The sequence below is a fragment of the Myotis lucifugus genome, unplaced genomic scaffold (genome assembly GCF_000147115.1).
Source record: "Myotis lucifugus unplaced genomic scaffold, Myoluc2.0 scaffold_11, whole genome shotgun sequence".
Lineage (NCBI taxonomy): Eukaryota > Metazoa > Chordata > Mammalia > Chiroptera > Vespertilionidae > Myotis > Myotis lucifugus.
In genome coordinates this window covers 12,077,031-12,090,369 of record NW_005871059.1, presented here as the reverse complement: position 1 = coordinate 12,090,369, position 13,339 = coordinate 12,077,031, and the positions used below count along the sequence as shown (strand labels likewise).

General features: G+C 38.5%; 1 protein-coding gene and 1 long non-coding RNA gene across 3 annotated transcripts in view; one reads left to right on the top strand and one right to left on the bottom strand.

The window, feature by feature from the left end:
- Positions 1-13,339, bottom strand: part of MAP3K5 (mitogen-activated protein kinase kinase kinase 5) — a 167,604-nt gene that overhangs the window by 2,110 nt on the left and 152,155 nt on the right. Inside the window, 3 exon segments of the mRNA XM_023750205.1 lie at positions 1,272-1,381; positions 2,057-2,169; positions 8,195-8,438. Of these exon segments, the coding sequence (XP_023605973.1) occupies positions 1,272-1,381; positions 2,057-2,169; positions 8,195-8,438 (467 nt within the window).
- LOC111825024 overlaps positions 1-13,339 on the top strand; it is a 41,237-nt gene that overhangs the window by 9,053 nt on the left and 18,845 nt on the right. The gene's annotated exons all lie outside the window — the stretch shown is intronic.

Sequence of the window (13,339 nt, the reverse complement as noted above, 5' to 3'; positions counted from 1 at the left end):
TAAGCAACACAGAATTTCTAAATGGACGTCTAATTACATCTGCTGCTCATAAGATAATGGTTGTCTTTAAGAGGTTTGCTGCTGGGTAGCTTTATTTTTCTCAAGTAGATAAGAAGTGTTCCAGAAAAAGTAGTGCTTACACTTAGTACTTTTCATGTCTCATAAAAGGTACTTTCAAATAATTATTAGAAAATCAGAGTCCTGAATTTAAACTGAAGCTTTTAATTTTAATTCTAAAAAAAGGGGGCAATGATTTAGAGGATTATCAGTTGCTATCCTTAATTAAGATTTGAGTCTCAGGAAGAGGGATATTTTGGAGAACTTGATTGCATGCATTCAAGTTCTTGCCTATGCAAACAACGCTCTTGCCTATGCATACTTTCCACAGGCAAGAGAGTTGTTTAAATGTACGTAGCGTAAGTTGTTAAATGCAGATTTCTAAGGAGACCCTACATTTATGGACATAAATTATCAAGTCAAAAGAAAAGACATCTTTATTCATAGTTATTTTTAAGATTTAAATATAAAACTGAAATCAATGTAATACTGTATTAAGGGACCCTTTCTATAAAATAATAAAAATATAACCTTTTATTGTGTGAATATATGTATACATATATGTAGTCTTAAACATAAACAAATGCTATTCATGCTGATTACAAAGTCCATAAGGAGCAGAGAAGAATTAGGTTATTATAGATATAATATGGCTTATACAGGAAGTGTTCCTGATGTAAGTTCACTAAATAGATCTATTTTATTACATAAAGAGCCAATGCCCAGTGGAGTTTAATAATGTCACAAGAGAATTAAAAAGTTAATACACAAAAGAGAGAATTATTTTAGTTCTGTCTGATTTCTACACTTTTCATTTAAAAAATATAAAATTCCTTAGGAGTCCTGGACCACAAAGATGATTGTTTGCATATTCTACACTTGAATGATTTCCCCTTCTTGTCTGTCCACCCAATACATACCTATTTATGGTCCAGTTTATTCCTACATACTCACCACCTTTTCAAAGCACCTTCCCCAACCTCTCCCTCCCTCTGTCTCATAACATCTGATAACATTTCTTTCACAGAACTTACCAGAGCATCATTATACTTTTATCTGTGGAGTTATCTGATTATTGTCTGCCTACCCTAGTCTATAAACCTTAGGAGGGCAGCGCGGGGTCTGAGTTGCTCACCAGTGTATCCCCTGTGCCTAGTGGACACTTAACATTATGAAATGAAGTGACATAATGCTTGTCCCACAGTTTTCTCTACCTGACTTATAGTGTCGTCATCAGCTCCATTTTCTCTCAGCCAGTCAGTAAGTTTAGAATCTTCAGTAGTTCTGCCAGCGGTTGAGCGATGTGCAGGTGATCTAGGAATATCTAGGAGAAATTGGGGGAAAGGGAGCATTCTTAGCTTCACCTAAGAGAGGTCATTAATACTTTAAAAGATTTTGCTCTAAATAATTAATAGAAACAATCAAGATTGGCAGTATGAACTATACATAAAATGCTTAAAGAGTATTTAATCTACTAAGAAATGGAGAGTCAGAAGCAAGAATGTAATGATACTCCCACCTTTAACTTTCATATCAATTTTATAGTTTCTTAGAATAAACTTGGTGTACCAAAATTGTACTGTTTTTCATGCAACTAAGATGAGTGTAATTAACCAGATAATTATAGTAATCTTTTCCCACTATTTGCAATATGAAAAAAGCTAGAATACACAGAATACAAATGTAAAATGACAACAGTATTATTTTCTTCTAATCATCTCATTGTGAAATCTTTAAAAAGAATAAAGAAAAAAGTAGAGAGCCCTATTTACTCAATAATTTATAATTTCAGGAAAAGATGGCTATGAATCATCTTATTTTTACTGCACTTATAAGAAATGATAATTTGCTACAATTAAGAATTAAAAGCAATCTCTATTTGTAGTTGTGGTACAAGTAACAGATGCTGACTAAGCCATGAAATGAAGCTGCCTGCTGGCTTTGTTTCCTGTGGCAGCCTGGTTGAACAGTTTCACTTTAAAATTTTCTGCTTATTCACCTATTGGTTGGGACTTAAGCTTCAGGTGTTTGATTTCTTGGTCCTTTTCTTCAATAGCATAATGAAGGAGTGCTTGTAATTCTTTCTCTTTCTGAACCAATGCTTCCAGTAACCTGCAGAAGAAAATTATAGTGACTGGCAAGATAATAAAGCTGGAGCAGCCAGAGTGACCTTCTATTCGAGGGCTTCTCAAGCTACAGTGAGCAGACACCCCTGGCATTTCATTGAAATGCAGATTCTGATCCAGTAGCTCTGGGAGGTCTGGGATTCTGCATTTCCAAGGAGCTCCCAGGTGGTACTCCTGTTGCTGGTCCACAGATTCCATGTTGAGCAGCAAAGCTCTAGGAGGGTGTGCTTCCAGACCAGAATTCAAAACCTCCATCCCAACTGTCTGCACAATCTTCAGAGATGTTGTTCTAGCGTTTCTTTTATGACCATAAATGGCCAAAAAAAAATTATACTGTATCTGTTTAGTTTAACAGATCTTTATTTTACATGTATGGCCCCTTATCAAAAAAATGTTGGTCAATATGGGTAATACAATAATCAATGCAAAGGAGAAAGGTGGTCATTTTTTAAAACTATGAATATTTGAGAAGTAACTATAGGTGAGGTCACCTGTAGTATCTGGCACCTGATTCAACAAATGTTACTGATCATTGTGGTTGTTACTATTATTCCTCTCCCTTCTAAAGGAGTGGCGAAGGTAAAAGGATAGCTGTGTTCCTGGTACATTCAGTTCCTAGTTGGCATCTAATACATTTTCCAAAGAAACAAGGAGAAACTAAGGTATCATTTATACCATGGCCCTCACCCATGGAAGGTTTGCCATGCAACTGAGAGCCAGCTGATAACCTACTTGCCTTTTCTAACACTGTTCTCTGTCAAAACATCCCAAGTGACTAGATTAGGAATTTAGATTAGGAATTATAATTTAAGAAATATACTTATTCATAAGATTATCAGGATAAATTGTTGCATACACTACAGCTCTTAGAAAACTGCATTTCCTTTTCTGAGCATTGATAGATTTAACTCAGAACCAGATTCTTTTGTTTCTGAATCGGCTATCACGTTCTGAAAGGCAGCACAGCACTTAGGGCAACTGAAAGACAGCTCTGGGAACGTCCAGGTTCACCCTGTACTTCCTGTGCAAACTTGGACAAATTACTCCACCCTGCTGGGCTTCAGTTTTGTCATTTGTTAAAAGGTAAAAGGAAAATTTCCTGGAAGAATTACTGTGAGCATTTAATGAGACAATGTAGCTAAAATGCTTGGCCTTTAATAATGGCTATTCTGTTGCCTGCTGCCGTCTCAGGCCCTGGAAAAGAGCCCTCCCAGGGCTCAGGAAGGGTTCTTTCCTGACCCCCCCCCCCACTTCCCTTTTTCTACTCCCAGCAGGACACACAGAACTGTGGCCCTCGGGTAGGAGAAAGGAACCTTGTAGAGTAGGCAGGGGAGGCAAATAAAAGGAAAACAAATGGGGGGGGGGGGTGCAGCCAGAGAAGGCATTTGAGGAAGGCAGGTTATTTACAGTAATCGGTGCACAATTAGACGGAATTAAGAACTGAAAGCAGAGGGAGGGAAGGATGAAGGGAGATTTTTAAAAAATATATTTTATTGATTTTTTACAGCGAGGAAGGGAGAGGGATAGAGAGTTAGAAACATCGATGAGAGAGAAACATCGATCAGCTGCCTCCTGCACACTCCCCACTGGGGACGTGCCCGCAACCAAGGCACATGCCCTTGACTGGAATCAAACCTGGGACCCTTGAGTCCACAGGCTGACGCTCTATCCACTGAGCCAAACCATTTAGGGCTGAAGGGAGATTTTTATCTACTCCAACAGGAATGATATTCAAAGACATGGATAGCAAGCTCAGTATGAACTTTTAACTTGGCAATTTTTTGGTCTGGTGTATATTTTTGTCTTTCTTGTTCATGTATATGTATGGAATAGTGATAGTATCGTCTTATTGTTTTCTCAAAGAGCACAGTGAAATTTTCTAGAATTTAACCTAATGTTATCCAGATTCTATTATTTCCTTTTCATCTTTAAAACCAGAACCTAACATTGGAAGCAAAGTATTGATAGGCCACCTCATTGGTCCCAAATCCATCTCTCAAAATTATTTATTTTCAGCTATATCCAGTCCATCAGTTTTATTTTTACTTTGTCTTCAGTTCCATTAGTAGGGGAATCCTTAGGAAACCAAGGCATTTGTTGCCTCCGTTCCAGAAGTTTGGCAAGGAACTGTGAACTTTTTAATTCAGATGGGTGGGGACAGGTAATTCCAGAATTGTAGACTAGGAAAATTAGATAACCATTCAGCTCCTCCTGAGTTAGATTTGAACTAAATGCATTACTGTCCCCCCTCTCTGTGTGAAGTTAATTATCCTCAGGACATTTTATGTAAGCAAATGTTTAAATGTAAGTAAATGTGGACGAAAGGGGCCACTTGCTAACCTGACAAGCTCAGGGAAGGCCTGCATGGCAGTCTTGCAAACTCAGAGACCTAAAGTAACCACAAAAGATGGTCTGAAATTAAACTTTAACTAAAAGCAGTGACCTCCTAGGCCGGTATCTTCTCTGACAAGGTCAACCTTTACCTTAAGAGAGCCTATCTGTCTTTTTGCACCTGTGATAACATATCCTTGAAATGTCAGGGTAACTTGAACTTCCCTTTTTTTCCAGACCCCTCAGGCCACAAACAAATGCCCTGGGCACCAGGACAGGAGACCATAAATTCCTTCATTGTTATTGTTATCATGTTAATTGTTGACTTTTAACTATCCTGCACCCACCTAAGTATGTGTCTATCATTTTACTTTTTATCCAATCCCAGAGGTCCCCTCCTCCCCTCCACCTTTGCTTTCTCCTGCCTCTCTAATCTATCACCAATGGATTTCATGTAACCCATCTACATCTTCTTTTATTGCAATGTATAAAAGTAGGTGAAAAACCGCCATTCCCTGGAGCATTATCCCAATACACTGAGATTCTACTTTCCAAGCAATTGTCGACAGTTTGGCTCAAATAAACTCACAGAAATTCTTTACAGGTTTGAATGTTTTTATGTTAACATAAAACATAAATTCTAAAGCCATTTTGTTACTTTTCCCACTTAGTATTATTGATCTAATAATCAAGAGCTGGATAAACCTGATTTACTTTCATCGGTAATTATCCTAAGGCAGTGACTCAACTGGTGAGCTGTGAAAATTTTAACACGTGCAATACCTGACTCTTTAGTCAGGGGCACTGATCTGTTTTCCCTTAGATTGTCAAATTAAATAACAAGAGCCAACACAACAATAGCTGTCTGGTGTGAATGATTCAAAACTTACCTATTTTTTGGTGTGCCGCAGAATTTTAGTAATTAGTTTATGTGTGCCATGAGATGGAAAAGGTTGAAAATCGCTGTCCTAAATATAAGATTTCTAACATGAGGGCTACAACCTTTCCTAAAAACACACTAACACTTTTTCTAAGCTTGTTTTGCAATAAATGTACCCCAATATATCAGGTAATATTCAACTGAAAAACAAAGGGCCAGTATAGGCATGACCAGTCCCTGACTGCCGTTGCTTAGGACTTGTGCCACACCAGCTGCCCTCTCTTTAGTCATGGGAAGTGAATGTTGGGCCTCGGCTCACTTTTCCTGGCGTGATGGAGAAGCTGTGGGAGATATTCCTAGAAAAAGATAAAGGAGGCTGATAATCCTGTAGATTTCACATATTTAAGTGTAAATATGTAGAGAAAAAGCATAACTGTGTGGGCTTTTGTGAAAAATGCAATTCCTCCTAATGCAATAAGGAAATGTGGCAAAGCCTAGTCTTTTTACAGAGACGGGCAGATGTGGGCAGCAGGCCTTCAGCTAGCTAATACCCTCAGGAAATGGGTGTGAGGCCTTGAAGAGGGCAGCTGGCGAGGAGCAGCCCTTGGGGACTGCAGATGGCACAAGCATGGTGGACAGAGGGCGGGGACAGGGTGGTAAGACAGGAAACGCAGATGGGCGAAGGAGAGACGGAAATGGCTACATTTAATTTAGGAGAGGCAGGTTCTATTGACAGAAGCCAGGGTATGTAGACAGAAGGTTTTAGGGCCAGAGAAGCAAATATACCAGCTCATTGGTAAATAAAGTAGCTTTATTGTCTGTAAAATTCTGACTGGAAGCCAAGGGCAGAGTGGGGTGGGTGGTTGGACCAAAACAGTAATGAGTGAACTTTCCCCTCCAGAGATCAGCAAGGGGCATAAAAACCAACTCTATTCAGGATTGGAGGACAGAGAGTCAACTAAAGAGAAGTGACTAAAGTTACTACCTGCTGTAATGGATAGAGTATCCTAATTGGATTATTTATTACTTGAGAAAAGGAGGAAATAAGGGACACAATGATTGAGACAGACATGTCAAAGGCCAAAAAGACTCAAACTCTTTTCTATTAAGCAGTAGAGACGGCAAGTAAAGAGCTGGGGAAAACCTCAAAGGACAAGATTGGGGTATGGAAGTCTGAAAGCCACTTGCCCTTTATTCAGAAAGATTTCTATATGCACATCCTAGAAGATATGTATGGAGTTACTTTAACTGTGCAACCGCAATTCATGTTTCTAAATATAGGATGAGTTTTGTGATAGATGCTCCCTCCCCCCAACTGGTGGGCGGAGTATGACGTAACCTGCAGCCCAGAAATACCTGAGTGACTAACCATGTACCTTATATGGACTATACATTGGACCACCAATCCACACCTGCCAAATACCCTAAGCCCTTGTCCTATATCAATGATGGTGAACCTATGACACGCGTGTCTGAGGTGACACGCGAACTCATTTTTTTGGTTGATTTTTCTTTGTTAAATGGCATTTAAATAAATAAAATAAATATCAAAAATATAAGTCTTTGTTTTACTATGGTTGCAAATATCAAAAAATTTCTATATGTGACACGGCACCAGACTTAAGTTAGGGTTTTTCAAAATGCTGACACGCTGAGCTCAAAAGGCTTGCCATCACTGTCCTATATGGACCATACAGTAAGCCACCAGTCAGTGTGCGCCGAGTACACTAAGCCCCCACCCCTTCCCATTCCGCCCCTCAAAAGGCGTGCCCACCTCTGCACGTGCTGCTGTTCTCCCCTTGCGAGACAGCCCGGCAGGTGCTTCTCCTCTAATAAAGCCTGGAGTCCTGGTTTTCGGCCTCTGTCTGATTTTTCATTTTGTATTACTTGTATTAAGCTTGGTATTCAAACTTAACCTTAGAAACATAAACTTCTGAGCAGAAATAAATGTTTTACCTCCCTGGTGAACAATTAGAATTTTCAACTAAGGTTTCTAAATATTTGAAGAACTTTTATTCATTTACTAAAAAAAAAAAAAAAAATTTTTTTCACTGTAATCCCAGTTGCCCACATGTCAACTGTAGCCATCACAGGAAGCTATAAATCATCAAGAGTCAGACCTTGAACTGGCCAACATCTGTGAAGAACAGGAAATATTTACTGTTCACTTAATAACCTGATCGTGTAGGTTCTATGTTATCAAATTCCAAAGAAAAATTAAACTCCAGATAGGACACACCATATTAAACATAAAATAGAATCACACATATAGTCAACTGATCATCCTTTTAAGGTTCTAAAATGCAAAGCTTTTGCACCATTAGTTTTATCTCCTCAAGAACACAGACCTTCCTCTCCTGAAAGAACTTGATATTCCAAATCCTGGGCTTTGCAGAACACGGGCTTTCTGTCTGTCTTTCAGCTATCTGTTGGACGGTACATGCTGCTCCTAGTCTGTGTCCAAGGCAGTCCATGAGGTTACACCAAAGTGACTCCAAAAGCCTCAGTGCAGTGGGTGATAAAGCAGTGGTTAAGGAAAAGGTGCTGGGGGCTTGAATTGGTAGGAACAGAAAATGTATTTGACTAAAGAGACTAAAATAAATCTCTCTCTCTCTCTCTCTCTCTCTCTCTCTCTCTCTCTCTTTCTTTTTAACAAAGAAAGGCTTTAAATCAAGTTTACATGAATGGGATTCAGGAATCATATTTTGTATTTTCTGTGGATCAAACTGTAAAGGAGACCCAAAACACATGCACTTAAAGTCAGAAAAAAGAAACCTACCCATGTCAGAATAGGACTTACCTATTAGTTTCTATTTTCATTCTTCCAAGCTGTACATTCAGTGATCGGTGAGCATTCTGGGAATTGTGGGATACAGTAGAACTGAGCGTGCTCACCCCTGAGGTAGCCACAGCATCTTCAAGGATGGCATGAGGTCTTCGGACAATTCGATTTGGAGGCTGTTCCTCATGGTCATCTTCTGCATCCAAGTCTTCTTGATCTGCTGTATCACTCTCAGACGCAAGGCTAAAATGTGGCCTCAGTTCTGTCAAGCATAATATCAACAACAGTGTTATTAAAACATGACCGATTGCCTTAATTTCTTAATCCATGAATGTCATCTCCCCCGCTGTCAATAAGATTTACATTCCAAACTGATTTTCCAAAAGTGAGGATGGATTTCTGTACAGTAAGTCAGGTCTGTTCTGCCAGTGAATTTGCACAATTCACAAGATATATAAACTCAATGATTTAATTCAAACAGAAGAAATATTCACACCGCACATAAGGTAAATGCTAAAATCAGAAAGGCACTTATATAAAAACAAAAATTTATTTATACAAGTAGAATTCATTTTTTAGATTATATGATATCTGGCAATTACTAAGAAATGAGGAAACAGATATAGAGAGATGATCTAAACAAAAGTAAGTACACAGAATGCTTTTTGCCTGTAGCAGTCAAAATGTAAGGGGATAGGAGGGGGCTACTGAAAACGCCACATGCTTATATTCACTTTAGCAAGACTACCTGAAAGTCACAGAGGTTCTCCCCAAAAGAAAAGCACATTCATACAACATTTTGCCTAGATTTCCTGAGGGCTCACAGACACCCTGAAGCCTGTCCCAAGGGTCCATGAACCACAGATGTGTGGGGGAGAGGGCTCCGGAGGGAGTGATGAAGACCCCATCCCACCACTCCAATACAGCCACTCTGGCAAGACAACCAGAGGCTCAGTAGTTGCCAAATCTTCTAGGTAACTCTCTCTTTCCTTACCTTACCCGACCTGTGTATAGTACCTTCCTAGAAATCTTTGGCTGCTGCTTCGCTTCTTCAGAGCCTTTTTGCCTATGACCTGCCTTTAAAAGCTGGAACTTGGAAATCTATCCTTCACTTTTTCATGTTTCTATTTACTCTATATGGGTGAGCTCATTAAAATCTATGAAGGTTAAATACTTGTAATGTGGGGATAACAAAGTATATTTCTGGCCCTGATCCTGTTACATCCAACACCTCCTAGATATTCCTGTTGGGCAGGCACTTAAATTCAACAATCAAAACAGGAACTCACTATTTTTCATAACAAAAACCAGAGTGCCCTTCTTAGGGTCAAGTTTATGTAGCCCTGACTTCTTTTATCTCTCTGTTTATTTTTTTTACTTTTTGAAGGTTAAAAAGTACACGACACAAAATTTACCATTTTCACCATTTCTAAGTGTACAAATTGTAGCGTTAGGTACATACATATTGTTGTTCAACCATTCTCCAGAACTTTTTTATCTTACAAAATTGAAACGCTATACCCATTAAACAACTCTCCAATTTCCCCTTCCCGTATATCCTTGGCAGCTACCACTCTACTTTCTGTTTCTATGAATCTGATTACTATAGATCCCTCATATAATTAGAATCATACAATATTTGTCTTTTGACATGGGCTTATTTCACTTAGCATAATGTCCTTAAGGTTCATCCATGTTGTAGTGTATGTTGGAATTTCCATCCTCTTAATGCTGAATAATATTCCACTGTATGTATGTACCATGTCTTCTTTATCCATTCATCTGTCAATGGACACTTCCACCTCTTCCACCTCTTGACTACTGTGAATAATGCTGCTATGAACAAATAATTCTGAGATCCTGCTTTCAATTCTTTTGGATATATACTCAGAAAAGTAATTGCTGGATCACATGGTATTTCTATTTTTAATTTTTTGAGGAGCCACTACTGTTTTCCATAGTGGCTGCACCATCTTACAACCCCAAATAAAGGTTCCAATTTCTCCATATCCATGCCCTTTATCTTTTAAGGTTTACCAAAATCCACCTCTACTCTGCTTTCTGCATTATCAATTTCCAAATTCTCTTTCCAAAATTCCATTTCCTAATTCATCTATAGTAGGAGTGACTCGAAATCAAGTGTTTTACTTTGTAAACCCAGCATCTAGTCTGGAGGCCAAGGCATATTAGCCTCTCAAAAAATGTTGGCAGAATGGAAGAGTTATTCTACTAGGATTATCTGTATTTAAGAAGGAAACAAAATACTGAAAAAATATTTTACTTTAAAATAATTTTAAAAAGTAGAATTCTAGATTAAATTAGAATATAAGATTAGGCCTTTTATATTTTTCTAAAATTATTCTTAAATTCCTTTTATGGTCTCTAACTGAAAATTTTAAAACAATTAAAGTTTTATAATCTTGTTGACTATAACCTTTAGGAGGGAAAATTTCTGATATTTATTATTGTATTTAAGTATCCCTTATATTTCCTTAACTCTATATACTTTAAATTATCATAAATTATCATTTTATGTATGACTAAAAAATTATCTCAATTTGAAGAAAGTAGAAAATTATAAACAAATACAATACTTTGTTATTTTGGTCTTTCAACACATTGTAGAATATCCAAATGAGATACAGCATCTGGTCCTTGTCCCCAGAGATAACAAGCTAAAGGAAAACTAGGGTAAATACACAAGAGAGCCATACGAGCATGTACAACGATAACATGAAATTACAAGTACTAATTAATACAGCCAACAATATCTTAGATGGTCTCAGGTATAGACCTAGTTACATATATAACTCATGTGTGCATGTATTAAGAGTGCTAAGGGGTAGATAAAGCACTTTTGCAATACTTAAAACTAGTGGTGGCTTACTCTCTGATGGATTTCTGGAGGAAGAGGGCCTAAGCAGGGTCTGGAGAAGGGGAAAGTCTTGACTGGTGGAGAGAGAGGGAAAGGCTTTAGAGAGAAGGAAGCTCAAATGGTAGCCCAGAGGCTGAGAAGAAAGGAGAGCAGCGTGGACTGTCAGGAGAGAGCCAAGTGCCAGGAGAAAGGCAGGGACTCGGGGGCGGGGGTGGGGGAGGCTGTAACAAGTGGACGGTGATTAATTCATGTGTGGGAAACTAGAGCCAGTGCATTTCCAGAACAGCTAGAGGGGATTAAGCAACAATACTATCCCCACCTCCCTACCCAACCCCACCCCACCCCACCCCAACTGGTGTTTACCCAGAGGAAAATAATTAGACCAACCTGCTTTAACACAGGGTATTTTTGATGCCAAATAAAATCATAATACTTGTCAGTGCACAGGGTATGATACCTACATTAAGATCCTCATATGGTATAGAATGCTGGTCGGTTTACATTCATGTGGACATGGGTCACATGACTGATTCAACTTACCAACTGGCAGTAACATAAAGTGTTTCAGCAGGTTTAAAAATTATTGTTAATATAGGAAGTATGCCTACATTATCAGTTCTCTCTGCCTAAGCACTGCCAACATGGTCTCCACACCAGCATTTCTCCATCTGGTCACCACCAGCAGCCTGTACTTGATGTTGCCTGTCACCTAATGGCTGATTCTTGAGGGCATGTGAGAAAACAGCCTGAGAAAAACCTCTTAAGGAGCTTGCACTGTACTCTCTGTTCCGTGTGCTCTTTTTGGAAGAAAGAAGATTGAGCACTTTTTTATTTTTTTACTTTTGATTTTGAAGTAGTCAAGAATATCAAAAAGTTGCAAAAATAGTACAGAAACCTCCCATATCCCCTTTAGCAGCTTGCCCTAACCTGACATCTTACATAGCTTTGACGCTATCACCAAAACCAGGAAATTAACATTGATACAATAGTATGAATTAATCTACAGACCTTATTTGAACTTCACCAGTTTTCCCACTGATGTCCTTTTTCTGATCCAAGATCCCACACTGCATTTAGTGCTCACGTTTCCGCATGACCTCCACACTTACCAGGAGTATGGCCAGTTATTTTGCACTATGTCATTTTCAGTTCACCAATGTCTTGTCATGATTAGGTTGAGGCTATGCATTTTTGGCAAGAATAGCACAAAGGCGAAGCTGTGCCAAGCACATCACATCAGGAGGTACACGATGCTGATGTATCTTACTATTATGATGTTTACCTGGATCATTTGGTAAAGGTGTCTGCCAGGTTCCTCCACTGTAAAGTCACTGTTTTCCCTCTGTAATTAGTAAACATCTTGTGGGGAGATATACTCTGAGATCATTCAAATATCCTGTTTCTCATCACTCTTCTGCCTCCTGATCTTAGCAGCCATGAATGGCTCTTGCCTCCAGTCATTATTACTGTGGTGTTTGCCTAATTTTCTATTTCCCTCAATTCCTTCTATTCTTATAATTGAAATTCTACTAAACAAAGACTTGGCCCTTCACCATATATTTATAGATTGATTCAGTTACTTATAGCAGTATGGACGCATGGATATTTAGTTTATTCTCTGGGCTATAATACAATGCATTTTATTTTATTGCTCAAATTGCTCTGGTTTAGACTTCTGGGAACACCTCAAGCTGTTTCCGGTGTCCTTTCAATAAGCCTCCATCCTTCCTTTTGGGGGCACTTCCTTACTTTGTGACATCATAAGATGTTTCAGATTCATCTTGTATTTCCCTCACTCCAGGCCTAGAATCAAACATTTCTCCAAGAAGCTCTGATTCCTTTTATTAAAGAAATGGTGTTTTGAAACCAAGATCTGGGTCCTCTCCACATGTATGTGCTCATGATGGCATACTTTTAAATCTGTTGTTTTGTTTAGCATGCCTTTCAAATTTTGGTAGATTAATTATAATAATTTGTCACCTAAAAGGAATTTTTATCAGGAGAATATGAAGACAGGCATTTTTAATGTAGCTCCTTTGAATCTTAACTGTATAACAAAATAGGGACATTTAGAAATTTGATGGAACTGTCAATGCTTAAAACCAGTTCATCTTGTCATACAGACCCATCAATTGCATAATGGTAGGTAGTATACAGTACACATTGTCTTCACCTATCCTGCGAGGAATATAAAAAATACTTTCTCTATGGAATTCTCCTCTAAAATTTCCACTTTAAAAAAGTCCTTTCAAGCAGTAATTTCAATTGTCATCTGAGACTCCCAGGGG